A 27,905-nucleotide genomic window follows, 5' to 3' on the forward strand; every position below is an offset into this window, starting at 1 on the left:
TAAAACTGAAAGGCTTGATGTACATACATTGTAAATATGACTTAAACTCTTTTAAAGCATGACACGGGCAGGATTACTAGTGATAGAGCTAAACTAATGCCAACGGCACTTTTTCATTCTTGAAGAGAACAAAATAATACTTTCAGTCTCACCGCTAATCTTCTCATCACACTTATCTGTCTCCTTGTCTTTCTCAAAGAGATATGCTTACAGTTCAGAGGCCGGGACAAATGCTGCGCCCCTTGAAAAAGAACCCCGGGCCCCACTTTCTCTCCATTTGTGTTGGGCAGGAGTGGAGTGGAGACAGGGACTAATTTTTACCGAGTAAATCCCTGGGGTTGACGCTTTTGGGAGCGTTATCTTACTCGATGCCCCAGCAGCCCTGGAAGAGAGAGAGAGCCTCGTGGAGAGGATTAGGAGGTGTGGAAGGAGATTTAGTCCCTGCAGGTGCTACAGTTTGAACCATGAAGCCCCTGGGTGTCAGTCTGTTTTCTGGAGGGATATGATAAGACTAGGTGTAATGTTACTACTCGTTTACTTTAGGAAGTTGTCCCATCGTAGGATTGTTTGGAAAGGTGAAATACAGGGGCTTCCGTTCCATTGTCCTCCAGGGAAGGAAACTGGATCCTGCAGTTGCTTTTTGGAAATTGGAAACTAACACTATAGGCAATAAAATTTCTTAAAAGGAAAGAAGAGAAAGGTGAGGATGTTGATCTGATTGAAAACTCTCAAAATTATCTGTTGACATTAGATGGGTATTGGTTTTTAGGCTTTAGCATGAGTATATATCTATTTTATGCATTTCTATGCAGATTCAATAAGAAAAAAAAAACCCTAAATATGTATTTAATTCCTTAGGGTCCCAAAGCACTTTGAGGATTTAAACTGATAAGCAAACCTCAAAGGGACTGATTCTCGCAACTAAAACACAGACACCTCTGGGGTGAAATGTGGCAACAGTTTGACAGGCATAGCAGTAGCTTAGGCCAGAAAGGATTTATCCAATTAAAATTATGGGATGAATTTTGGCTGGCAGAATGTAATTACCAGCCTTGGAATGGATCCAGGATCCTGAGGTTAACACCCCTCCTCTTGCCAACAACCCTCCTACCTGCCAACACTCCGAGATGGAGAAGGCTGGATCTGACACAATCGCACATAATACTGTTGTGACATCTAAGTACAATGATGATGATGTGAGAAGCATCATGAACCTGATTTTTTTTAACACTCATTATGTTACTTATTTTTATGCCACATTAGGCTAGAAACCAAATGTCCACATAAATGTTAATTTCCTCAAATCTGTGTTTAAAAAGTATAATTAGAAAATAAAAAATAGATTTAAAAATTAATTTATTCCGCCAAAGTAGTTATTTAGTGATTGTTTCACTTAAGGAATAAAACTGGATCAAAATGGTGACATTTAATCCTTACTACATTAAAAAAAAAAAAAAAAGCAGGTCCTGATTTTTTGGGAAGCGAAATGTATTCTCAAGGTTCACTGGCCTAGAAAAAAGGGAAATGCTTAATGCCTGGTTCCTACTCGTTGTAACTTTTACTAAATGGGTATATGCAAGTACTGCTCCTTCCGGGGTGGGTCCAGTTCATATTTACAAGCATCGCGGGCAGGTATTTCTCAGGAGGGAATGTATCAAAGGGATGCGTGTGCGTGTGTGTGTAAACCAGAGAAAAGAGCCCCCTGCTGGTGTATGAGCAATGAGCAATGAGCAATGACCTCATTATTAGACTCCAATGCCCTTTTAAAAAGGCATTCCTTCGTGATAGAATTCAGGAGAGTTCCAAGATAAAGCAGACGGGGCGGGAAGGCAGTTCTAGAAGGGACTTTAAGCTCTCCGGGACGGCGGCCCGCGGTCGGGTCGGGTGGGGCCAGGGAGGAAGATGCGGAACCGGCTCCGGCTGAAGCGCGCCCGGAGCGCGCCCGGAGCGCCCGGGGGGCGGGGCCGGCGGCGGAAGCTGCGCGCCAGGCTCGCGCGGCGACTCCGACTTGGCGCGGTTCTGGCCTGCTGCCCTCCGCGCGCGCAGGTGGGTCCTCCTCAAACCGCGGGGCGGCTGGCGTGGCCTCAGGCTCCAGGCGGGCCCCGCCGCCCGCAACGCAGGCTCTCCCTGCTGGTGCCCCTCCGGGCCCCTCAGCGAGTCCCTCGGGCTACCCTTCGGCCTACGAGGCTGGGCCACTCCACTCCGGAACCCGGGCGGGCGGGCGCAGGGGGCCCCGCGGCCGTCCCCGCCCCTGACCTCGCGCTGCCGCCGCCTCGGGGAGCCTCTGCGGCCCTAAAAGCGCGGACAGGGGTGCGTGCGCGGGAGGCAGGTAGTCTGGTGGGAATGTCGCGACCTGCGCCGCTCCGCACTGGCCCAGCCATTTCCTCTCGAGGGAGGCAGGTTTTATGTCTTGTCGCCGGAAGAAATCCCAAAGGTGATCAAAGTGAGGACTGACTGGGGTCACACTCTCTGAAACCACAAAGTGTTTGGGGTCTCACTCTGGGTCACATTCTTAGAGGAGGAGGGAGAGATATACTTCCCCTTTTTACTAACAAGCCTGACTGCTTGCCAAAAGCCTGATATTGCCGCTAATTTCAGCTTTTGCAGTGAAGGTAGATTTTTCTAACACCATCTTTGTGTGATTTAGCTGTCCACAGGGAATCAAAATGTGGAATGAGAGGATGAAACTAATCCTTTCTTTTGCACTGTTAGGGGTTGCCATAAACACCATTTGTTAAAAAGCATAATTATGTTGGGAAAGTGCCTGATGAGACAATTAAGCTACATAAACACACTGAAAACAAATGAAAGCCAGAAGACGCCCACACCCCTTGTGTAAAGCAATTTTTTGTTTACGTAAAAACGAGAGAGGTCTGAGCTGCTTTATTACAACAATGTTATTAATGTCTACAAAAACGTAATGACCGTATCTTTTATGAAGTTTCAGTCTGCGACGATGGTCACAATATGGAAACCTGAACTAAACAGAAAGCTTTGAGCCCCCTCTAGATTAAAGTGATTAGGCCAAGGAACAATCCTGGTGAACAGAAGCCGGTAGATTTATGCCTGGAGAACACTATTAATTGCACTACAGCATGTTAGCTTAAACTCAGGAGCTTAACGTTTGTCTTGGAGTTGGACACCCTTCCCTGCAGTATCTCCAACGTGGAGAACATCACCTGACACAAAATGACCCTCATCAAATATTTGCTGAATGAATTCATGAGGGCCGCATTCACTTTGAGCTGTATTTGAGTCCAAAATAGAATGGCCTGATCTTGAAAAGGGGGATTATTTTCGTTTTGTTTTAAGCTTCTTTTTAAATTTCTTTAGTTCATAATATCATTTTAGAAAAATACCATTCTAGAGTACTGAAGAGAATCAAAGCAACGTCCAAAGCTTGTGTAATCTATCTGTTTTCAACATTTTCCACTGATTATTGGGTAACACATCAGAGGACATATCAGTTTTCAGTTCAAGGTACAGAGTTCTGTGAAAAGATTTTAAACTGATTTAGGAACTTTGGAGATCAAAGTACAAGAGGAACTTAGTCAAATATTTGTCATTTAGAGCCTGTAAAGAGTGTCTTTTATTTATTGATATACTGCCTATGGCAGGGCTCATAGAGGTTACCTTGTTTTTTCTGCCGGAAGAATCGTTTTTGTTAAGAATCAGCATATTAAATAATCTCCCTCATTTCTCTTTTCTGCATTTCCCCATTAAATCCCATTTAACAAAAGGACCATGCTTCTTCAAAAACAGGATTAAACTTAAGACAATGCTTATGAAGAAGTTTCACTGACATGACGCAATTCAGACTGAGTAACTTGATGGTTGTTTTCTAGAGTTGTTGTTACCATCTTCATATGTTCCTATGTGCATGACCACATACACGTGGTTTCCTGGTTGAGTCAATCTGAGGATTTTATCTTTTAGGTGTGCCCTGGGAATGAAATAGTGAACTATACATATTATGACTGCCTGGTTTCCAGAAAGCTATGATTTTTTAAAAATGTTTAATGAACACTAAAATATGAATGAACCATAGAAACCAAAATGAAAACTTATTTTTCTCCTATTCTAGAAAAAAATCGCCATGTCTTCTTCCAGACCAGGCCTCCGTTTGGCTGCCTGTTTATTAAACATTTCAGAAGCCAGAAGAAAATACATTGTTGAGAACGTAGCGAAAGCAGCTCTTCTTGAAAAAAATGGTAGGAACAACAAGATAATTGAAGTGAATATGTAGTGTTTTGCTAATACAGTCATTTTTGTACTCTGCTGACAGTACTTATAGAACTCTCTTCTTTCTTCCTGGATGTCCCCCCTTGTTCTTGGGCTGTTACAGCTTGTGCAGGACTCTGGGATGCTGAGATAGATCAGTTCCTCAGATGTGCACATATGCTCTTTTCCAAACGCCTGCATACGCTCAGCAGCACTTCTCTCCACATTGGAGAGAGTGTCTGAAGTGCACATTGTTCAGGATATTGACAGGCTCCCAAGAAGGATATATTTACGTGAAGGTTTAATGTTTCCCTCGTGGGCCATTTATATGATCATTAATAGAATGAGCATAATTGTACATTATACTTTTATTCAGCAGGTTAAATAAAAAATAAACTTGCCAAATACCGAGTACTTTTCAAAACCCATGCCATCATTACAGCGTTAATATTTCTACTGCATTTTCTGCATATAAAGACTTAGGCAGCTGCATTTAAGTGATGTGTGTAAGACCACTTGGCGATTCAGAAGACCAGAACTCAAGCCTCCTTACTCCCTGCGCCAGTATTTACTATAAGAGATACTACTCTTTTTTTTTTTAAACCCCATTGAAGTATTCATGACATATAATTCTAGATAGCACTTGTTTTTACTTTCACACACACACAAAATGCAATGTATTTACAGACTTACAATCATTGAAATACAAAAGCTGTGTTATTAAAGCAACAACTTTTTGGCAACAGGTGAGCATTAGGGTCACAGCCCTAAAGCATTTGCGACAGTCTGTTTTAATTTCTGATTGTCATTTTTGATTTGGTTACTGCTTTTCAGGAGAAAGAAGTGTTTTTCCCCAGCCCATTTCTAACGATGAACACATTTAAGCTAACTGTCTCACAACTTTGCGGGAGCTGGAAATGTCTATGAAAATTCCTGATAATTGCTGTTAAGGAAACTCTGGAGTCAGTCTGCAGCTGTGCTTTTGCATTCTCTTTGCTGGAAGAGCCAGCTTGGGCCCCTCATTGTCAGATGGTACATCTAATGGGACTGGGTGAATATGCAGGGACACATTGTGTGATTAAGTGACTGGGCAGAGACATTTGTGGAAGCCACACACTGATGGATGCCTGGGTCTCAACTCACAGTTTTTATCAGCTTATTAGTGGCAGCAGCTCAAATGGAATTATAGCTATTATACTCCATTACAAATACCAAACAATTTACTTCTGCTGAGATTCATACTGACAGCTCCTGCCAGCGGTAATTTTTTTTTCTATATGCATGCTTAAGAAATTGCAGGAGAGAATGTTTCATTCTTTCAGCATTTGATTCAATTGAATCATTTGAAACTGAGAATAAAAGCTTTTCAGAAGAAGATTTAGGATGAAAAAATAAAATTATCTCTGTTCTTCTAGAAGCTTAAGTATGTTGGAAAAAAATACATTAAAAAAGAGGTTGGATGATCTTGTTCCTTCCCCATCTTTCGTGGTTTTAAAAATGCAGGGAGGATAGCACTAGTTAAGAAGATGACCTGTTGTTTTACAAATATTTTAAAGACATTTATTTTTAAGTGAGGAGAATCAAACTGTATCACCTATGTTTTTCCCCATTAAGCAATGTGAAAACATTTAAATGGCCTAAAAGTTATTATGTAAGGCAACCTGAGTTATAAATTTTAGACCTACACCGGGGCAAGGCTGAGTAGATGCTCATTTGGCTGTGAGTAAGTGACATAAGTTTATCTTTTCACATTGTTAAAATTAGTAGTGTAGTCGCTGCTGTAAGCTCTGTAGTGCCTGCATGTAACTTATTTTTCCTCTCCTCTGAAAAGATTAATTGTTAAGCTGCCAGGGGACAGGGCGACAAAGGTATAATGGCATAATGAAAGGTTTAATTACCGCCTGAAAACTTTTGTCCTTCACTTTGAATTTGCTTTTGTAGGCATACGAGGGATTTCTAAGGAGCCTGAACCAGGCTTGTAAACTTCAAAAATAACTGTGGGATTATATGTGGCTGCCGTACAAGGGTGTGGCAGCTTTCTCCTCCAGGTTACACATTCAAGTGAGTCACAGGCCGCTGAGGGCTGGAAGTCGTTAACATCTGAAGGCTGTTGGTGGCCTCTGAAAAGGAGATGGTGGAGTCAAAACAGTTTCTAATAGGCAGGTGCATGTAACCCAGAAATCTCTACTCCAGGCACTAATTGGCCTAACCTGGTTTTTCCAGATGTTAGATTTTGATCCAGACAGTTTGATTTCTGGGTTTTGGGAGGAAAAATTGACAAGGCCTAAAAGATGAGATTGATAAGGAGCAGAATTTAAAGTGATATGATATGGCGATTGAAAGAAAAGGCTACCATCTTAGACTGAGTTAAAGGAACTTTGGCAAATTCAGTAGCAAGTGCAAGGGAAGGTCTCTCATAGACACCGAAGCCTCGTGTCTGATCTGAGCCATCTGGTTGTATAGAGGACGCTATCAGAAGTGGACATTACTCCCTGCGAATTTCATGATCAGTCAATGTCACTTCAAAGTTCACCCCCCTGACTTTTTCTATTAAACTAAATGAAGTTGTTATCAGAAGAAATAAAGTATTAAGTTTTTATCACAGAAAAAAAAATCTTGCGTTTGTGTTTTGTTTTCTTTATAGGACAGAAACATCATGAAGTATCAGTGCTCAATATATTTTCTGATCAGGACTACAACAGATCAGTCATTACAATAGCAGCTTCTGTTGAAGAGTTAGGTAAGATTTCAGGTTCTTTTTTGACATATGTCTTCTGTTAATCTGAATACTCCTCTCCATTACGTAGGGAGTCTACCTCAAGTCTGCATTTCATCATTTTTTCTGAACATGAACATCTCAAATACTTTCCATTTCCTCTTCATTAAAATGAACCTTGGGGTCCCATATTTAATAGCATTATTTCCCTGAAGATGATCCCATATCCTTTGTGGTTAAGAAAAATATCTTCAAGTTTTAACCTGTAAAGTATTAGTGTTGAAGTCAGCCTTGATTTCACTGATAAGTTAACATGAAGTGAAACATGCTAAGCAGTTGTGTTTTGGGTCAGGAGCCTGAAATCTTGAGTTGGTCCATTGGGTGAAATGAAATAAGCTTCAGGCCTCCTGCTGTAAGATTTAGTGGGACAGCTTGAATTTGAAGGATCATAATTGTTAAACAAAAACCTGTATTATCTTGGTAAAGTATTGCTTGATAAAGTGTTTAAAATATTTTCAAATAAACTTGATTTCAACTTAGCAGATTGTCTTTTTTCAAAAGGTATGTTTGGAAAGCAAAGAGCTGATAGATAATTCCCAGCAAACACGGGACCGATTATCTTCTTTGTTGAGTATCTCTCTTGCTGAAACGGTCATACTGCACTGCTAATGAAAACTCACAGTAATAACATAACACTCTGAGATGTTCACAATACGTATTTAGATAAAATAATTTAATGCAAAAATCTAATTACTTAGACAAGAGCAAAACTAAAATACTTACACTTAAAATTTATGTTTGTGTATATATTTTAATGTAAATTCATAAAACATTCTGAAAATAACAGGGAATTTTATCAGATTAATTTGATAAAATTGAAATATGTAAATTACCCGATCATAAAAAAAATACAAAGTTTTTCAAGGCTGAAAACGTTGCATACTTCCTCCACTTTGGGAAGTAAAGAGCTAGAAGAAATGTGAAACTTTATGACATTTGGTGGGGAGGGGGGAAACATTTATTTTGGATGAAAAAACAATCTTCTATATGTATTACAAAAGAAAAACAACTGATGGGACAATAATAATTATAGCTGCTTCTTTGGATGCGATTGAAAGTTTAATTGATTTTATTGTTTGTTTGTTTTACAATTTTACATTGTGAAGGCAATTCCATTCTGGCTGCCTGCGTGGAGGCCTTCCGGTCTATCGATATGGAGGTTCAGGAGGGGATTCACCCTTGCCTGGGAGCAGTGGACCTGATTCCCATTTACCCTCTCTCTGGTGTCAGAGTGGAAGAGTGTGGAGCTGTGGCCAGAAGTAAGAGAAAGTTTGGGGTAGTGTGTTACTCCTTAATAGAAACCATTTTCACAAGTCATAACAGCTTGTGGCAATATAATCAGTCACTCCTCGGTTTCCTGGGAAAAGTTGATCTTGAAGAACTGCTTCAACAATGAGCGCAGTGGCGCTCTGTGTCTTTGTGACTCATCCTTCCACTTTCCACCCCAGGACACTGGGACACTGAATGCTGTGGGATGCGGCAAATCAGTCATTTTGCCCGTTAACAAATTCACGATAGATCATGGGGAAACAACAGTAGTTTCTAATGAGTTCCTTAGACTCTTTAGGGCAGAATGATGGTGTGTTTTGCCCATCTGTGTCCTATTTTCTTGAGCAAGGGTAATGATGAGGTTGAAAACCCACTTAAATGCTAACTCCTACCCCCTTTTCCCTTTTTCCTCTGATTTTTTTTTCCCCATGTGCACAACTCTCTTTAAGATTTTCTTTAGAACTGAACTGTCAGAGGCTTGATTTCAGCCCCAGGGGTAAATTTAATTTGGAAAATTTGAGCTATGTTACTTGAGGTGTTTTTGAATTAGGCAAATTGAGAGAAAAGAAAGACCTTTTGCCTGGACTGTCTAGCTGCACCACGGTTAATTAGGAGATGCAGAGGCTCATAACCTTTGGGGAAAAGTCCGCCTTAGGATGACTGAATACTTCTCTGTATGACCTCAGAAATCCCTCTATGGTGTTGCCTCATTTTTAGATAATAGTGAATTGTTTGGCTCTTGGAATGTAGATTTGGACTCCAGCTAAGCTACATCAAGCCCTAGAAATAGGAAATGAGACTTGTCTCCAAAGGTGTACCTCACTGCGTGTGCTGCATTTTAATATGACTTGACAATCTATGGATTCTTTCCGGGGAAATCGTGGCCCAAAATTTGCTTTACTTTTCATGTAAGAAGGAGTTAAAACTCAGCATGGAAGAGAATGCATTTTACACAAAAATGAGTTCAGAATTGTCCAGACCAGAATAATGATTTTAATTGTCTTCAAAACAATTATGTCCAATTACATTAAATCTCAAATTAGCTAGTACATGAAGTTCTTCATTACATCAGGACTAGTCCACCCCAGATGTTCGTCCTGCGTTAGGAGACAGTTGACAACAGGAGGGTCTGGACACAGTGTTTCTCCCTTCCCTTGCCCTTTTGCTTCATTGGCAGCTACTGTACCTCATGATTTAAACATGGACATTTCTAATTAAATGAGAGCTCAGCTGCATTCTTGAACTAATTTATAACATTCGATTTGAAATATAATAGCTTCAATCTTCATCTGATTAAAAACAGTCATATACTGTACATGGTTACTATTTTGATGCTCCAACATGCAGTTCTTATTTTTACATTCTCCTTTCTACACAGCTGTTCATCTAATATCATCCAAATTTTTTTAAGGTTTTTTTTTTTTTTTGGTAACAGCACACTCAGGCATTCTTTTTTTTTTTTTTTTTTAATTAGGCATTCTTATGAGGCAGAAGTACTCAAATCCGAGGATCTTGCTGTTCTCAGAACAGTGGCGGGATGCTTTTCACTAGAATGACCCCTCCTCAGGGAAACCACTTTAAAATAATAATTTAACAAGCCTGTTTTGGGAGGAAGGGCAATGGAGAACATTCCAGTGGCATAGAAGATAGTTAATATTGATATGTGTAATTCATGTATGTTCCATATGCAAAGATTCTGAATAACATATTTCAGAACTTTTTGATATCACCTGGAAGCTTGCTTACACCTTAAGGAAGAGGTTATTTTTTTTTAAGGTAGGAAAGCAAAGGCATTTTTATTCCATCTTTCCATTTTTCTGCCTCTAATCCTCCAAACGAACAAAAAGAATGTTAGAAGAGCCACTGTGTACAGCTGGGCAGGTTGTGAACTGAACAACTCTAGGGAAAAGAAGGGGTTCTTAAAATGGGGTCCAAAGTTAGTGTTCAGGGGACTTACAATGTCAAAATCCACTGCAAGTTTTTATGCATGCGCATTTGTGTATATACACACACACATACACATACACACACATAATTCTGCATATAATTTTAATTTAAGAACTTCTAGAATAAAGGGCAAGGCAATGCAAAGACCCAGAGGAGAGAGCAGCCTGGGCTTGAGGACATATAAAAGGATTGCAGTGTGACTGACCAGAACTTAAGAGATGGGGTGAGGTGGGAAAGGCAGTCCTGGGAATGTTAAGAAATGAAGCTCCAGAAGTAATCAGGGGTGAAATCTGGAAGTCTTATATGCCAGGTTAAGGAGCTCAAACCTTATCCTAAAGGCAGTGGGAACTATTAAAGAGTTTTAAGGAAGAAAGTCTATGATTGGCTTTGAATTTTATCAGGATTACTCTGCCTACATGACAGAGAATGGACAGGGAGCTGGCAGGCCAGTTTGCAAAGGTGGTGGCAGCCTAAGAGGGAATGGAGAGAGTGGAGAGGCTCCGTAAGATGCTGGGGTCGGGGGAGCAAAGCAGTGGTATGAAAGCGTCATCACTTACAGATGATGTGGAAAGAGCACGAGTGCATTTTTACGTGCTTCTATTTGGCAGCTGGGTATAAAACTGAGAGCTAGGAGACACAGAGATCTAGTCTATATTTATTTAAAAGCTTATAATTTAAAAAATGTTTTAGACTTTGGTTTTCATTTTCTATAAAAACCACAGTTGATCTGTTAGGCTCCATTTCATTTTTATCTCTATTATGTCTCCAAAATTTTTCTCCTCCTCCATTTTTCCCCTTCCCTGGCCCCCCTGCCTTCCCTCTTTCCCTTCTTTCTTCCATTCCTTCCTCTCTTTACTTCTTTTTGTTGTTATCAAAATGATACATGCACATGGCCAAAAGTCAAACCTTAGAGTTTGTTCCGCAAACTCTAAGACTTCCATAGCTTCCCTTTCCCTCTCACTGTGCACACACTTCAGCTTCCTCCCCTGGGCCAAGTACTTTCAGCTCTTTTATCTTATTGTTTAGGATTCAACTCCAGATATCTAAGTATCACACCTACATTGGTACTTCTTGGTTTTTCAGTTTTAGGCACTGTCTATTGTCTTCTCACTGCAGAACGTGAGAATTTAGCTTCCTTGCACCCCACCCCTTATCCCCAACACACACACACACACAAAATGAAGTATGAGGATGTTATTACTGTTTTACCCTTTCTGTACAACTTTTTCTTTTTGCTGGAATTGATCATTATCTTTTTGATTGTTTACTTAATTTTTTATATACTTACCACTGTTTAACCCCAAACTCTGTCAATAATGACATCTCTCCATACATTCAGATAGAACATGCTGTGCATTGAATGTTCTCTGAATTTCATCTTCCTAGAACTGCCTTCTAGAACGCTGACCTCGTCCCATTAGGACCAGTTACCCTCAATCTGCTGTCATCATGGCATCTCCCGTTACTCTTACCCTGCGTGTTCCCTTCATTCTCCATTTGGGATACCCTGGTTCCTGAACCCCACGTGTCCTTTTTTCCCCTTAGTGCATGTCCTTGTTGTGGTGGGGCAAAGCCTCTACTAGCTTTCTTTTTTTAAAAAAAAAGGTGGGGAAGTACATTTTTGAGAACTTGTGTGTCTGAAAATGCCATTTTCCTTCCTTCACACTTAAATTTTAGTTTGGCTAGGTGTAGAATTCTAGGTTAGACATAGTTTTCCTTTGTTTTGAGGATGTATCATTGAATTCTTATTTTCATGTTACTATTGACACTTCTGAAGCTATTATGATTCCTGATCTTTGTATGTGATCAGTCATTTCTTTCTGGAAGCTTGTAAGATCTTCACTTTGTTTCTAGTGTTCTGAAATTTCTGTCATGTGCCTTTGTATGGGTCTGTTTTCATTCATTATGCTGGGTCTGTGGTAGGCCCTTTGAGTCCCTGAAACTTGTCCCTCAGAGCTGCACAGTTATCTTGAGTTATTCCGTTGGTGATTTCTTCCATTTTCTCAGTTCTTTCTGGAAGCCTCATTATTTGGATATTGCAGCTCTTGTACTGGTTCTCTATATTTACTTTATCTCTCTCTCTTTTTAAAATCACTTTATATTTCTATATTACTTTCTTACAGATTTCTTCTACTTTATATCTCAAGTCTTCAGTAAGTTTTTCACTTCTTCTAATTAGTTTCCAAGTGCTTTTATTTACTCTCTGAACGTTCCTTTTATTTTACTATTTTAAATAACATCCTGGTCATGTCTCCTGAATGCAGCATCAGTGGATAATTTTTGATAATTTCTTCTTTCCTCATGGTATCTATTCTCCACCCCTCTCCCTTCCACACCCCCAGGTCACTTTCTCCTGTTTGTTTGAAAGGCTTTCCTCGGATTTCTGATGATCCTTGGTTGGCTGCTTACTCCAAGAGTGGACACTAAAAGACTGAATGGAGTCTTTTGGGTTTGGTTTGGGTTTGTCAGCTGCAGGTCTACCTGGCTGAGTTGTTTCTTTGGGGAACCCCTATTTCAGGATCTTTGGGATCTTTCCTCTTGGGCTGTTCAAGTTTCCTGGAGAAGGATCCTCCAGTCTTCAGTCTGGAAGGTACACACAGCTGTCCATGTTTTAGGGGTCTAGTTGCAGACAAGGGCTAGAGGAGTCTCAGCATTTAGTGCATAAATATTCCCTTAATTCATCTCTTTTCATTAATCCCCACTGCCCTCAACTGTGCCCAGTATCCCCCAGCCCAGACACCATGTGTTTTACCTCTTGCGTCTTCTGCCAGGGTTGGGGCAGGGCATCTACCTATCTGTGTGGAGGTGGTGGGATCTAACTGCTGCTTAAGGAGACATCCCACCAGTCTCCCTGTTTGGAACTATGCCTTTACCTTCTCTCCCAAAGTGAGGTTGCCAGTTCTGACTATTTTCTGGTGCCTATGCTGTAAGTTAGGCTGCTTCTCTGCTGTCCAGAGTCGGCTCGATCTTCCGCTCCTCTTGTATCTGCTCTCCAAGTTCCAGTGCTATCTCCTCCTCTTCCATTTCTGTTTGTTTGAGTCATTGCTTTAAAAATAGATCCCTTTACCATCTTTTTCCTGGGGTTTTAGAAGAAGTAAAAGCAAACATAGGGATCTGCGCTCCCATCTGTACTTGGATGTCCCTACTTCTCCAGTTCCTCTTGGTGATTTTGATTATCTTGGGTCCTTCAGGAACAATAAATTCACCTAATTTAGAATCAAAGGTAAATTGACTTCTAACTCAATATTCAAGGTGTTTAGTCTCACTTTTTGGACTTCTATCAATGTTTTATAGTTTCTCTGAAGGATTACTGTGGGCCATCATGCTGCCTGTATGTTTCCATTTCTTCCTTACTCAGGATTTCACGTGTGGGAGCCAGTGTCTCTGAAACATGGCCTTGTTTCTCATGCACACAGAAACCTTCCTGAGAAGGACTGAGTGAGGATGGAGGGGACGGGTCGAGGCAGAAGGTTCTCAGGCAGATGCCCCCAGTGACGTGCCAGTGAAAATGGGCTTGCCTGACATGTACGTTCATAATGCTCAGCTTTAAAAGTGAGGACTGTAGCTATAAATTTTGTAAATCATATGGAAACTTGCTTTTTGTTTTATGTCATTAATCAAATGAAATAATGTTTATATCGTGCTTTATAAATTGACATTATTTAGAAGATTGGAAAGATAGAATGCTAGCTAGGTAGGTTATATAAATATAGCTATAGCTATAGCTATAGCTCTTAACATGATTTTTTTTGATTTATCTTAAAATATATACATTAATGAATTTGATTAGAATTATCAGCCTTGTTAGATGTTTGTTCGAGTATTTTTATGACTCAGAGGACATGTGCCATGACAGATTCACACAACATCAACACTTGTGTGATAGTCTTAAGACCCTTTGATTACCTTATTATAGATTGTCAAAACATGGTCTGATCTGGCAAATCGGGAACAACTTTTCACTTTAAGAATTTTCTACTCTGATTCTCCAGTTGCTATGGAGATTGTCTCATAAAAAAAGCAGCCTTGGATTTTGTTGAGATTAGTCAGTTTAGATGTTGAGGTACTGATACAGGTCTGTCTACCATTAGCCCTGCCCCCATTGCCATGCTGTAAAAACAGTGGTTGATTTTACAAGCATATGTTAACATAGTTTTAGGACATAGCATTTACTTTAAGAATTATAGGATACTGCCCCCATATAAAAAGCTGGGGAAAAAAGGAATTGTGCATTGAGAAAGTACTTAAAATATCAAAATTAATTTCCAGTGACTTGAGTACATTTTAACTATGAAGGAGAGTTACCAGGTTGTTCATAAATGTATGTTGCTACAGACTTAATAAACGCAATAGAATTATATCTACCACTGTAAAACAGAGCTACTAATGAGGAAGGAAAAGGTCCAATGGGAGAACTGGGATGAACTAAGCTGTTCTTCCGAGACCAGCAATTACTGATGAACAAACCATACTTGAAAAAGCTGCTCTCTTCCTCTCACTTTGGCTCTGCAGCAACGTAAAGTCCAAGCAAGTGATACCCCATGGGGCACCCGTTGACCAGTGGGGGGACCTGAGCTGGTAGATGGACAATTCTAAGGCTCATTCCAGCAGGATCAAGGCCCAGTTGCTTACAGCCATGACTGGCTTGATAGCACACCCTCGTATCAGCTTTCCCTCCTCCCTGTTTCACTCTTGGTGTGTATTGCATACGCTTTATTGAAAAGCTGGACAAAAATAAATGTACCATAAGAATCTTCTAATTGGGGTGAATAGGTGCATGAAATCTTTGCTGCCAACAGTACACTTCTTGTAATTCCTCCCTAGTCTAACAGTCACTTGTAAGATTTATAGTTTAAAACTGGGAGACCCCCACTCCCCACCACCACTGCACCTAGGGGAAGGGTCTCCTAGAATACCCGGGATTAAGCCATGGGTCATTGTGGGAGATGTTAACCTTCACCCTTTACTAGCAGATGCAGCCCTGGGGGCCTCAAAGTTTAGGGGCTCTAAGTTTTCTGATGTTCAGTATATATATATATGGATATATATATATATCCATATATATATATACACACCCAGAGATTAAATTTATGTGATTGTTGATGGTGTTTTAGGGAATTTGCACCTAACGGGATTTATAGCAGATGGTTGATATCATGCTAACTTTTTGAGCCCAGACTCCTAACCTGGCAGCATTTTCCCTGAATTCCTTTTCCTTTTCATCTCTCCTTCATAGCATTTACATGACTTCCAGTGTCAAGGCCACTACGATCAGAAAATTCTTAAGAAATAATATAGTGATGCTAGCGGCATTGATGGGCCTGTAAGATTAAGTTCATCAGCCCATCTGTGCAGCCCCTCGTGCACCCCCCCTGTCCATCTACCTGGTCTCCACAGGGGAAGTAAGGGTGTGCCTCTCAGGAGACTCAGAGCATGTGATCATAGTAATGACAACAACATATGGTTATAATGATATGCATAATAATTACAACATTATTGTTAATTAAATTGTCATTTATTGTGTGCCCCAATTGTATATATTAAATAACTCATTCTCCAATTTTAATTAACCAAAAATATATGGTAAGATAATATCTCAAGATAATAATTGTACATTTCTTTTCTTTTTTCCCCCTATAGCTTATGTGTGACTATTTCCTGGACAGGGAGTTATCTGCTACCTTGACAGGTATAGAATTGTTATAGTGAGAAGTAACAGCCAGTGTTCATGTTTGAATTTTTGACAACCAAAAGGAGAGGGCCTGGGAAAGCAGGGTGCAAAGTTTACTCCACAGCAGTAGAGTACAGAAAGGAAGAAGGCCACCTCACCAAGAGGGCTGGGGGTGGGGTTTGAGAGAAGGGCACTATACAGGGCACACTTCTTCCTTTCACAAATTTTAAACCAATTCAATGGTTCAAAAAGAGAAAGGCAGATGAGAAGTGGAAATACTACCTCTTACTGATAAAACTAATATGACAGCTGGGCTTACCCACCCAGAGAAGTAGAATCATCCAGCCAGTCACAGGCCGCCCTAGGCAGCACCGCCTGCCCCTGGCAAGCTAATGGCAAGGAGGGAAATGTTTTCTGCCAACGGCCAGCTCCTGAGAAGGAGAAGGTGGAAGGGGGAAGGGGTAGGCCTCTCTCCCAAAATCCCCATCAGGGAATGGATGTTGGCAGGAAGCAAGGCCAGTGTTTTAATTTCCTAGGGCTTCAGTAACGGAAGTGCCACAACCTGGGTGGTTTAAACAACAGAAATTTATTATCTCACAGTTCTGGAGTCTAGAAGTCCGAGATCAGGGTGTCGGCGGGGCTGGTTCCTTCTGAGTGTCCTGTGAGGGAAGGAACTGTTCCATTTTGGCTGTAGGTGGCCTGCTTCACATTCACATAGCATTCTCCCTGTATATTGTCTGTGTCCAAATTTCCCCTTTTTATGAGGACACCAGTCATATTGGACTAGGGCCCCACTCTATTCCAGTATATGACCTCATGTTAACTAATTATATCCACAGTGACCCTATTCCCAAGTAAGGTCATGTCCTGGGGAGTATGACTTCAACAGATGAACTTTGCAGGGGACACGGTTTAACTCATAGGCAGTAAGACCAGCTGAACTCTCTCCATGCAGACAGAAACATCTGTAGTGGGCAAGAAGCATTTTCCTCCAAAAGGGGATTTAAAGTGGTAGGCATGGGTGTGTGGAAACAGGCATCCCCTGAGAGGTGGTAAAAAGGAGAGGGACTATGGGAAGGAAAGGAAAGGACTTGACCTGTTTTGGGAGCAAGTGGCAAGAGTTAGAGATGGGCTCAAGACTGCTGAGAGATTGAGTGTTGTCAGTGTCCAGTGGCTGGGAACCAGGAAGACAGAAGATGTCTGGGAGCCAGACACACACAAGGAGACCAGACTACCTCACGCAAACTATTTGTTTGGCATTGGGGGAGCTCTAGTTGGGTGGGAGAGCCACCTTAACTCTTCCTTGCTGTGGCAAGTGGGCTTTATACTGAAGACTGTTTATGATTGCTGCTACACTGACCAGCAGAGAGATTCCAGGCCATCCCCAAAGCTTTGTCATATCCCATCTGACCACTCTTTGGGGGATCCTCAGCTTCTTAAAATTCCCCCTGAAAGAGAGTGAGAAGTCCTTACAAAGGGAGTGCACTATATGGAAGCAACAAGCCAATTCCAATCCCACCCATGCAGTACGTATGTGTAGATAATGTGCCTGTGAGTTTTTGATCAGTGTAACCTAAATAGTTGCATCGCGTTGGACAGCTAGGCAGGGAAACCAAATGCTTAGTGGACAGAGTAAGAATTTTGGAGCTGAATAAACCTGAGTTCAAATCGCAGATCTTCTACATATTTGCCAGCTGACTTTAGGAGAACTGTTTAGTCACTTTTGTAGTTCTTTTTGGTTTTGTATCTGTACAAGGGAGAATAATACCATAATAATAATAATAATACCAGAAATAATGCCCATATGTAAAGCCCCTTGCCCCCTGCCTCCCACCAGTAAACAGCTGTCACTGTTTTTATTGATTCTCTGGGGCCTTACTGAGGGGGTTGCTGAGCCCAGGCTATCCCCCTCCACCATAAAGAGAGTGGCTCCCTCTTCTCTGCTTTATGTTATCAAGATTCCAAATAAGGTGCCTTTTGAGAAAAGGGATTGCACGACAAGATGTTTGAAAACCACTTGAGCAGGAGATCTCTGAAGTGCTTTCAGCTCTAAAATTCCAAGTTCTGTAGCAGACAGCTTCTCCCATCTCAGTTCTTCATTTGCAAAATGATATTGAGAATGTATTTCAGAGACCTATTGTGAAGGTAAATGAAGAGGTATTTGTGAACATCCAAACAGCGCTGGAGGGCCTGTCTTGTTGCCATTTACGTAGAGTTCCTCCCCCCAGGAAAGCTGGGGCCATGAACTCGGCACCTGAAACAATCAGAGCACCACAGGATAGAACAAAACAAATGCCTGAACATAGTGTAAGTTACCTATGTTAGGTCACTCAGGAAAGTGTAATTCTTTAAACAAGCAATATCATGTCTGCACAAAGTGGTAGCTGTATCCGCATATGCCCTACAAAGGAATAACAAGCTCTTTGTTCATAGTCTCCGTGAAAGTATATGTTATAAGCAGGGAAATAGTAAGCTTCTTAGATTCTTGGATGTAAAGACATAAGTGTAAAATGTATCCCAAACTGCTAATATACCATACCTATGTCTCCGTGAAGTTATATGGCTTATTAAGAGTTTGGGGGCACATAAGTCTCATGTTTATAATAAAGGTAGAGGACGGGTCCAAATCTTTCATTCTGTAGCTGGAAAAGAGACTCAGAAACATTAAGAAACTTACTCATAATTTTCCATCAAGACAGCAGCAGAACAAAGGGTTCTCACAACTGTTTTATTTACTAGACCTCATATGGAACTTTCCATTAATTCTCTTTTTCAAAATTTCAAATAGTACAGATAAGGTTAAAGTTCACCTCTGTCCACCACCTACAATCCTGGGTCCCTGAACCACCCCCTGCTGAGTTACGGTATGGTATGCTCACACTCAATCCAGAATTTTCCCCATGCTTTTATTTATATCTGTGTATATACTCATAAATCCAATATAGTAGTTCATGTATGTTTTTGTAATGTAAATATTGTTATACCATAACTTTTTTATTCAGCAAGGTAGCTTCGAAATATATCTATGGTGTTACATATAGCTCGTTCCTTTTAACTGTTGTATAGTTATCATAGTATGAATATATCACATTTTTTCTATTCTCCTATTTGAAGACATTCAGATTATTTCCCATTTTTTCTAATACAAATAATGTAGCAGTGACTATTCTTGAATAGTCTTTCCTATATACAAATATAAGGATTTCCCCAGAGCAAAAAGAAAGGAATGGAATCATTAGGTACAGATGTTTCAAAAATATGATTATAGGTTAATTTTTACATGAAAATCAGTCAAGTACTTATCCTGACCCCATTTCTGTTAGTATGTGATGAGCTCTTTCTTTGCATCTTGTTTTTTACTGCCATGCCAGTGGTAAATTGACAACTCGAGACACCAGTGAAATTGCTTTCTCTTAGCAAGTCCTGTTCGCTTTGAATCATAGACGCTGTTATCAGCATAGCACTATTAGTAAGCTTTTTTGTCCTTTAGAAATGAAACATGATAGAGTAAACAGTAGCATCCAGTGATACGCAGTAGAGTTTTGTTTTCCCCCCTAAATTGTTTTCTGCTCCCTCAAGAAAGAACAGGCAACAGAATGTGTCAGTAGAAATGCAATTTAGGAATTGCACTTGATCTTGTTTTTCAGCCTAATGTTTCTGTTCTTTCATCATAAAGATCAGCTGCATTTTATTTTTTTCCAGTCCCTTAGAATAACATCCAGTTCTAGTCAGCGTGTTTAATGTACTTTTCAATGATGTTCTAGCACAATAAATTTTCGTATCTCGTGCGTGTGTACATATGGTAAAAATTTCTTCAAGTTCTAGCCATGTGGGGGAGGAATATTGCGGTTGCTTTGTTAATGCAGTGTTTGTGTTGGAGCGGTTACGGCCCCGTGCTTTAACTCTCAGCGCTGGGCGTAATGAGATGGCTTTGATGGTGGCGTAAGAGTCTGGTGGGATGGTCACAGCTTCACACTTCAAAGCCGAGCATATGGGGCGAATACTGGGTAGCTTTGTGCTCTTTGGGGATGGTTGGGAGACAATTCTTAACAGCTCTGTTTAATGAAGACATTGGAAAAGAAACGCTCCATCTTTAAAATAATTTTGAATTGCAAAGAGAGAAATTTCCACCACCCCCTCTTCCATAGACTAAGAATAATTTTTCCTAGTCTGCACTTAATTAGAGGCAGTGCAGTATCACAACTACACTGTATTTTCAAATGTCTTCTTTTTCAAAGTACTGTAGCAAGATTAATCGGGCAGTTTTATTTTAGGTATGTGTATGAATTTAGGCGAAAACTTTTAGGGCTATCTGTTTTACCGTCTGAGAGATTTTTATGGCTTCTGGTAGAGGATCTTTTTTTTTTTCTTCCTTCTCATTAAAAAATACATAAATAAAAAAATCAACTAAACAAAAAAGTTGGCTATATTAAGAGAGCTATACTAAAACTAGAGGATGCTTGTAAGATTTCACGTCTAGCACCCAGTTTAATTTTTAGATTCTGTGCTTTTTTCCCCCTCTGCTGTTTATCGAGTGTGAGGTGATGGGGCTGAAAAATACTCTTTTTTGATTGGTATGCACTTGTGAGAATGTGTCAGTAGCCTTCTTTAGTATCATTAGAGTTCTGGTTTAAAAATAATAATAACAAGCCACACGTTCATACCGCAGGCTGGGGAAATAGAACTTCTCTATTCCTAGAGGAAAGAGAGTGACAGGCTTGAGGGTTTTCCTAGCTGTGCATTTCAACTGCTATCGAAAATGTAAGAAAACCAAGCATATCAGTTACGTTCCTCGAGCTGCTGAAAGGCAATTCTGTCTAACAGTTCAACCTCAACTCCATTTGTACCAGTAGTCCTAAAATGCTTCCGAAAGAAACAAAAACAGAAGGGGAAAGGATACTAAAGACCACTGTAGACATGAAGTGCGTGTTAGTGTTAAGGCAGGTGAATACATTTAATGAAGCAGATTGTTAAATACTGTCTTAAAAAGTGCATATTCTCGATAAAATATTACATTTAAGCCACAGTTACGTCTGTTACAGGCTTAGAAATAAACATTTGTGTTAAGAATATGAAGCTTAAACTTCTCGTCTCATTGAATTGATCCTCCTTTTGCAAAGAGGAATAAAATGTACCAAACTCATAGAAGTCTCTAAAGTTAGGGCTGAAAGTGATAACTAATGTGGGTATAGAAATTACTAAAAATCATTTTCAAGTACATAAGATCAACCATGAGGATTAAATTATATTTTTAAAAATATTGTCATTAAATCAGCTATTTTAGAATATGACTAGTGAAATTGGAAAGATCAGAAGTACTAATAATAGTGGTGGGAAAAACTTGTCAAGAACGGAGGAAAAACTAGAAAATATTGGTCTTTTAATAAAGAGCAATTTAGGAAGCTGCAGTTCTGCTTTGCCTGTTTCAGGACAGCATGATGGCATCGCACTCTGTCAGCACAAGGTGGTTCGGGTGTTTTCCCTGTCTGACACTACTGACTGGCTCAGGTAGCCCACAGCTGCAGGTGGCTCTGACAGCTGGGGGCGGGAGGACCACTCATGAAACATGATGCCGATGATGGAAAATTGATCGTGTGGTTTCTCACCAGGGATGCGTTGTACCCCTGCTGGTCTTAAACCCTGTCCTCATTTTGTTAGCACAGCCTTTACTCTCACATGTAGGTTTGGAGTGGATGTTGCTATTCCAGGTTTTCAGTGTCCAGCATCTGCGAAGTGCTTAGGAACCAAATTCAATGCATTCAAAGTAACAAAGTTGATCGTTCAGGGAATTTGAAACCTAGATGGAGAAAGAAAATCCATGAATAACTATATAGTACAAGTAGATTGGATTTGATGTTCCATCAGTAAAAGCTGTAAAATACTACATGAACACGAAAGGGAGAAATGAATTTCTCAGTGGAGGGTGAGCAGAAGGACAAAGCAGGGATAATCTCAGAACTTCTGGTTTCTTGGGACTTATTGAAAATGGGAAAATTTTCTCCTCTGGAAATGTTTGATTCCACTGTCTGGGGAACAATGGCTTTATAGGAAATGAGCACAGAACTGTTTGCTTTAATTGATAATGCCACTTACCTGAAAACTGTGAGACTTGAGCCTGAAGTCTTCAGAACTTTTATCTTCTTTAAGTGGCCCGTTTGCATGAGATGAGCATTTGAAATTACAGTACAGGGGATGATTTTTCCATAGATTAGTTGTGAAAATAAAATGATACAATTAAAACTACCTGTTTTGAATATGCAATTTATATCACAAATAAAATAGCTTGCAAGTATTCTAACAGAATTTGGGACACTTCTTTGAAATATTTTATTTTCTTCATTGGAGAACAAAAATTCAGTTTGATTCTTTCCACCATGAATTTGTGTCGAAGAGATAATGCAAGAGGAGTGTTGTTAAAATCTATGGGGATTTCTAGTAAGTAGGGACACACCAGTCCAGGAAGGTATTCAGAACTTTCAGAATTCAGAACAGCAGAGTGGGCTTGCAAAAAGGAAAGAATGTGCATAACCTGGGTACTGTGCACCAGGCATTGTGCTAGATGCATTTCTTAGTTTATCTAATCTTAATCTCTCTATCCATCCTTTACTTTCTTTCTTTGTTCTTTACTTCCTTTATTTTTTTCTCCTTTCCTTGCTTTTTATCTCCTGCTTTTTTCCTTTTGTTTCATTAAAAGTTTTTTAAAGCAAATTCTAAAGATCATATTATTTCACCCCTGCATATTTAATCTATATCTCTAAGCAATATGGACATTTTTCTTTTTTCTTCTATCACCACCATACCATTATCACACCCAACAAAATGATGATTTTTTTTTTTTGGTACCATCTAACACCCAGTGTATAATCTGAGCAAATGTCTTTCTGTGATGGGCTCATTTGAATCCAGATCTACACATGGTTCACACATCGAGGTGATTGTTATATCTCTTGTCTCTTTTGAATAAGACCAGTTCCCCACCCCCATTTTCCCCCCTCCTATTCACTGGCTGCAGAGACTACTGGGTTGCCCTATAGAATTCCCACATTCTGGCTGTTTGCTCCCTTGTGGTGTCATTTAATTTGTATCTTTATCCCTCTCATTTCCTACAAACTTTAGGTTAGCTCCAGGGGCTTGATAGGCTTGCAGTTCAATTGTCTTTGACAAAAATTCTTTAAAGGTGGCCTGTGAGCTTTTTCTTTGTCCTATCAGGAAACCACAACATCTGATTATCTCACATCTGGTGATGCAAAAGAGAACTGCCTCTGTTCCTAACTGACTTTTCATGAGGGTTTCATCCACTGATGATATCTGCCTGAAACAATTATTTTCTTAGGGCCTGCCTGCAAAGTGGTGATTTTCTAATTATGTCATCTTTCCCACATTTATTAGTTGTGTTTGTTTCTGGTAAAACAATCTTTGCCTCATCAGTTCAGGCTATCTGGCTACCCTGAAATACAGTTTATCTAGGAAAGGTAGGATAAATTCTTATTTTTATTCCCTCTAATTGCTAGATTTTTAGTTACAGGGTTGGTGCTTTAGAGAAAGCTTTTTTTCTTTTTCTTTTTCATTTTACAGATAGAGAACTTGAGGCTCAGAGATGTCAAATAAATTGTTCAAGATCTCCAAAAGCTATTAAGGAGCAGAAATGGTATTCAAACCAGTATCTTCTGGTCTCAAAAGCATGTGCTATTTCTACTAAACCAAAACTTACCCCTGCCCTTAACCCTTCAATTACTGACAGTGGGGAGTGGCTGCTGCAAGTATCTCCCCCTGCTTTGCCCTTTAGGAACCGGCCTCCAAGAATCCTCCTTTGCAGCATTCTAGGCTTTATAAACTTATGCAATACTCCAGAACGATGGCTCCGAGTAGAGGTGCCGGCCTGGCTGGGCCAAGAACTGGGCAGAGCCAGGAAACCGGTCACACTGTTTCTATTTAGAAGGAGAGGCTTTAGCATCACAGTTTGTGCTTTAGGCTCCTGCGACAGCCAAAGCGTGAGTCACTGCAAGTTATGGTTGGAGCATATATCAGTGATCCGAACAATTTGGGGAGTTGGCAGATGTTAAGACATTTTAACATTTAACTCTCCTAAACCTTTTTCCGTCTCTTCTGTCACCCCCATCCTCTCCTATTCCAGATTTGAGGGGAGTACTCAGGTAACTGCCTAAACATTGTTTTACAGTTCCTAAACTTCTGTTGGCTGTATGTGTTCCTGGCATCTGCCCCCTCCCCCGAAAGCCCATAGACCTTTAGTATCTTAAAATAGTTAAAGAAGCAGAGACCACTTAGTGAGTTAGGGAGATCTTCTCAGCTGTGTGGTGTCTACGACATCACGGGCTTCTAACGCTGGAGTCTGTGACTCAGAGAAAGCATATTTCCCCAGATTTCATACAACCCAGAGGTACAGAATCTTTTTTAGTGTCCTCCACATTGCACCCTCCCACCATCGTGGCAGTCTGCATTAGAAACATACAAATTGTGGTTGGAGAAGTTCCCTGTGCTTATTGTGGCTGCAGGCCCCGTCTCAGCCTCTGCTGTTCCATGACATGCCTCCAAATAAAGGAGGGCCACACTCCTGCTGTCCCAGGCCAGCACCAGAATTCTCTAAATACCTACATTTTACACATCAGGAAAAAAAATAAAGCAACTATCTGTATCCTTACAGGGGACTGTAATTAGTGCCACGAAAACGTGCTATCAGTTTCAAACAGCAGTCCCCTGAAGCAGTTCTCTAGAAAAACCAGGAAAGTAATTCTATAATCTGCCTTGCAAAGATAAATCAGAGACAGAATCTAGAAATAAAAATGGAAGAGGATGAAGAAATGTTGTCATTCAGAGCAGCCACCATAAAGTTATATTTAAATGCTGGGCTTCCTTACAGAATATCTGGCCCAGTGCTGTACAGTAGAACTTTCTGTGATGATGGAAATGCTCTGTATCAATAGGGAGACCACTAGCTGTGCGTGGTTGTTGAGCACTTGAAATGTAGCTATTGCAACTGAAAAAAATTTTATTGCATTTTATTTTAATTAATTAAAATTAAAATTTAATAGCACACGTAGCTGGGGTTACTGTATTGGACAGTGCAGGTCTGTCCCTTGTAGTCCTAACTTTTTCTTTCTCGTAACAGTATACACAATTTGAAGCTGTTATAAAATTGTTCGAAAGTTGAAAGTTACCAATTTCACCCATCTTATTGATTGATTTTCCTTATGGAATTAGATTTGTAATGACTTTGAAATTCTAGCCTCCCTGTACAAAGACAAACTTTTATTTTGAGTCTCACTTCAAGGGAAAATTAATTATGCTCAAACTTTTATTTTTAAAATTTGTATAAATTATATGCTTTAGTGGTGATGGTTCCAATAGTGATGAGAAGGCACTTAATGCCACTCAACATGTAGAAATGGTTAAAATTTTGTGTTAAATATATTTTACCACAGTAAAAACATTATATGCTTTATTTTCTTTCATTGGGCCTGATTTTAACTTAATTTTGTTAAAACTTCCCACTGCCCACAGGCCTTGCCGAGAATCTGGTCGAACGCGTTCCTGGCTGCAGCGTGTTTCTCTTTGGTGAGGCTGACCTGCCTGAGAAGCGCTCTCTTGTCCAGAGAAGGAAACAGCTGGGCTGGTTCACAAGGAGGGATTTCAGTGCTCTTGAACCTGACCTGGGAGTTGCACCTGCTCGGAGATGTGGTTTAACAGGTTTGCAGTGTGGCTTTATTCTATTTTTGTTTCTAAACTTGAGAAGGGAATCCTGAGGTCCCCTTCATTTAGTCCCTCCCACATAATGCAGGAGGGTTACTGCTGGGGCTCCTTGAACCGGTTGAGGGTCTCCTCTTGGCTCTTACTCTTACCCACGCCTTCAATAAGCTGACCAGAGAGGCTGGAAGCCCTTATCAGATATTCAGTGAGAGACCCCAAGAGTGATGTTCAAGATAAATAACCAGCCCTGCAGCGTGGCCAGTGATGATGAGAATGGTTGACACTGGGGCAGGTCCTGGAGGCCTGCCTTTGTACCAGGGGTGAGGTTGGATCCTGGGCTGTGATGGGGACGGTACTTTGGTAGAGCTTACTTTTAGCTGGTAAGAAAGCCTTTCAGTACTTGAACACCCAGTGTGGCCATGCTGATGCTTGGAATTAGCTTGAACTCAGTTCTAGAGGTACCCTGGAGAGAAGCTTTTCTAGACAACCGACTTCTAGAACAGAGAGAATAAACACCGGGAATAATATTCTCCCTTCCCCTGGATCTCCCCAACTCCAGCCTCTCTCTGCTACTCCAGCCCTCCCCCTTGCTTAGGGCTTCCCTTGGGAAAAAGCAGTAGTGCCCCACCCAAAACTCCATCCCCATTCTCTTCCCTTCACCATCCTAGTGCCTTTTGTTTGAGTCTTTTTAGTATCAGATATCTTCTGTGGAGATCATAGATTAAACCATGTTAGGTACCATTTTTGAAGTCAGTAAATATTTTAGCAATTGCTAGAATGCTAGGTCCCCAAGGAGCAAGAGGTGGGCAACCATAAGAAAGACATTTCCTCACGGCACAGCTTTGCCGCAGTTCCACTTAGGCTTTTGGTTGCTAATCCCTGGTGCAGAGTTCTGCTCTCAAGCCAAAGATACCTGGAATCAAGTAGAGCTGTGTAGTAAAAACAACACAGGCTTTGAGGCTGTGCTCAAATCCTGGCCTTGCTGTTCATTGGCCTTGTGACCTCTGAGTGTTCCTTAGTCTCACTAAGCTTCAGTTCCCGTATCTATAAAATGAACATAATTTTATCTCCTTCATGAGACTGTGAAGTTGAAATAATGTCTATTAAGTGCCAAACACAGTACTAACAGGCCATTTTTTCTTCCTTGTAGAGAAAAGACTTATAAAAAAGCAATTACAAATGTGTTTTAGTATTTAGTTATGGAAAAAAGGAAGAAACTGATTGCTCCGTGCCAATTTGAACCTCTCATATTTTCCCACGATTTGTCTCACAAACGTAGAAGGGTATGTTTGTAACTAAATTTTCAGAAAGCTATTTCCTGGTTTCCAATTTGAGCCCTGCCAAAGACCAAACCTGGTCAGTGCAGTGCCTGGTGACTGGGATTCCAGTCAGTGGGCAGGAATTGGAAGCAGGAATACTGGTATTAGAAGACAGAAGAACTGGCTGTAGTCTAGGTGAGGCAATCCTTTGAAAGCCTTAATTCACATTTCTGCAGTTCTGTGAGAATAAATGGGTTGGTATTTGGGAAAAACTTTAACCTGATATAAAAAGTATATCTGAGTTTAAAGACTAAATGTTCACTTTGTCACTAATCATCTTTAGTCTTCTAAGGACAAACTCGGTTTGCAACTGTTTAAACCAAAGTGAACAGTGCTCCCCCGTCTCACCTCATGATTGTCTAGGGTTGGGATGATCTCATCTATTTTACCTTATTTGATTGAAACGGACAACTCATCGGGATTTCTGATTTCTTCTCTGTTTTCACTCCACACGGAGATCTGTGATTAACATGGAGAATTTTATTAACATCTGAAAATCCTAAGTTTACTTTAATATGCCAAGATTGGCACAAAAATGTCTACAGATAACATTTGAAAGGTCATGTTTGATACTGGTAAGGATGCAGAGACACTCGTGCTACTAATGGTAGCATCAGGTGGGGTAAACTTCTGAGAAGTGAGGCAGTGATGTCTAACAAGAGCTCCAAAAATATATGTAACTGCTTTGCAGAGATTCTAGTTTTAGTGATAGATTTATTCTAAGGAAGTAGATTTATTCCTAAGGAAACAATAAAAGGTCTATGTACTTATGCACAAGTGTGTTTAATCACACATTATTTATAATAGTAAATACTGAAAACAACATAAATGTTCAATATTTGAAAGTGATTAAACTATGGCATACCTAGGTGAAGGGCTATTATGCAAGCAATTAAGTATGAAATTTTGGAAGAATTTTTAAACATAGAAAATACAATACAAGGTAGAGAGAATTTGTAGTTTATTAATTAATGCAACAAGTATTTATTAAGTAGCT

General features: G+C 40.2%; 1 protein-coding gene across 3 annotated transcripts in view; it reads left to right on the forward strand.

Moving 5' to 3' along the window:
- The first annotated feature begins 1,942 nt into the window (after positions 1-1,942).
- Positions 1,943-27,905, forward strand: part of FTCDNL1 (formiminotransferase cyclodeaminase N-terminal like) — a 33,382-nt gene continuing 7,419 nt past the window's right edge. The window contains exons 1-5 of one of the 3 annotated variants that reach the window (XM_031452060.2): positions 1,943-2,046; positions 4,085-4,211; positions 6,866-6,961; positions 8,104-8,256; positions 13,572-13,787. In XM_031452060.2, coding sequence (XP_031307920.1) covers positions 4,097-4,211; positions 6,866-6,961; positions 8,104-8,256; positions 13,572-13,651 — 444 coding nt within the window. In that variant the 5' untranslated portion in view covers positions 1,943-2,046; positions 4,085-4,096 and the 3' untranslated portion in view covers positions 13,652-13,787. Of the gene's footprint in view, positions 2,047-4,084; positions 4,212-6,865; positions 6,962-8,103; positions 8,257-13,571; positions 13,788-25,403; positions 25,590-27,905 lie in introns of those variants that run through there. The other 2 variants (XR_010380674.1, XM_031452053.2) reach the window with 2 other exon arrangements.

This window comes from Camelus dromedarius, chromosome 4 (assembly GCF_036321535.1).
Source record: "Camelus dromedarius isolate mCamDro1 chromosome 4, mCamDro1.pat, whole genome shotgun sequence".
Lineage (NCBI taxonomy): Eukaryota > Metazoa > Chordata > Mammalia > Artiodactyla > Camelidae > Camelus > Camelus dromedarius.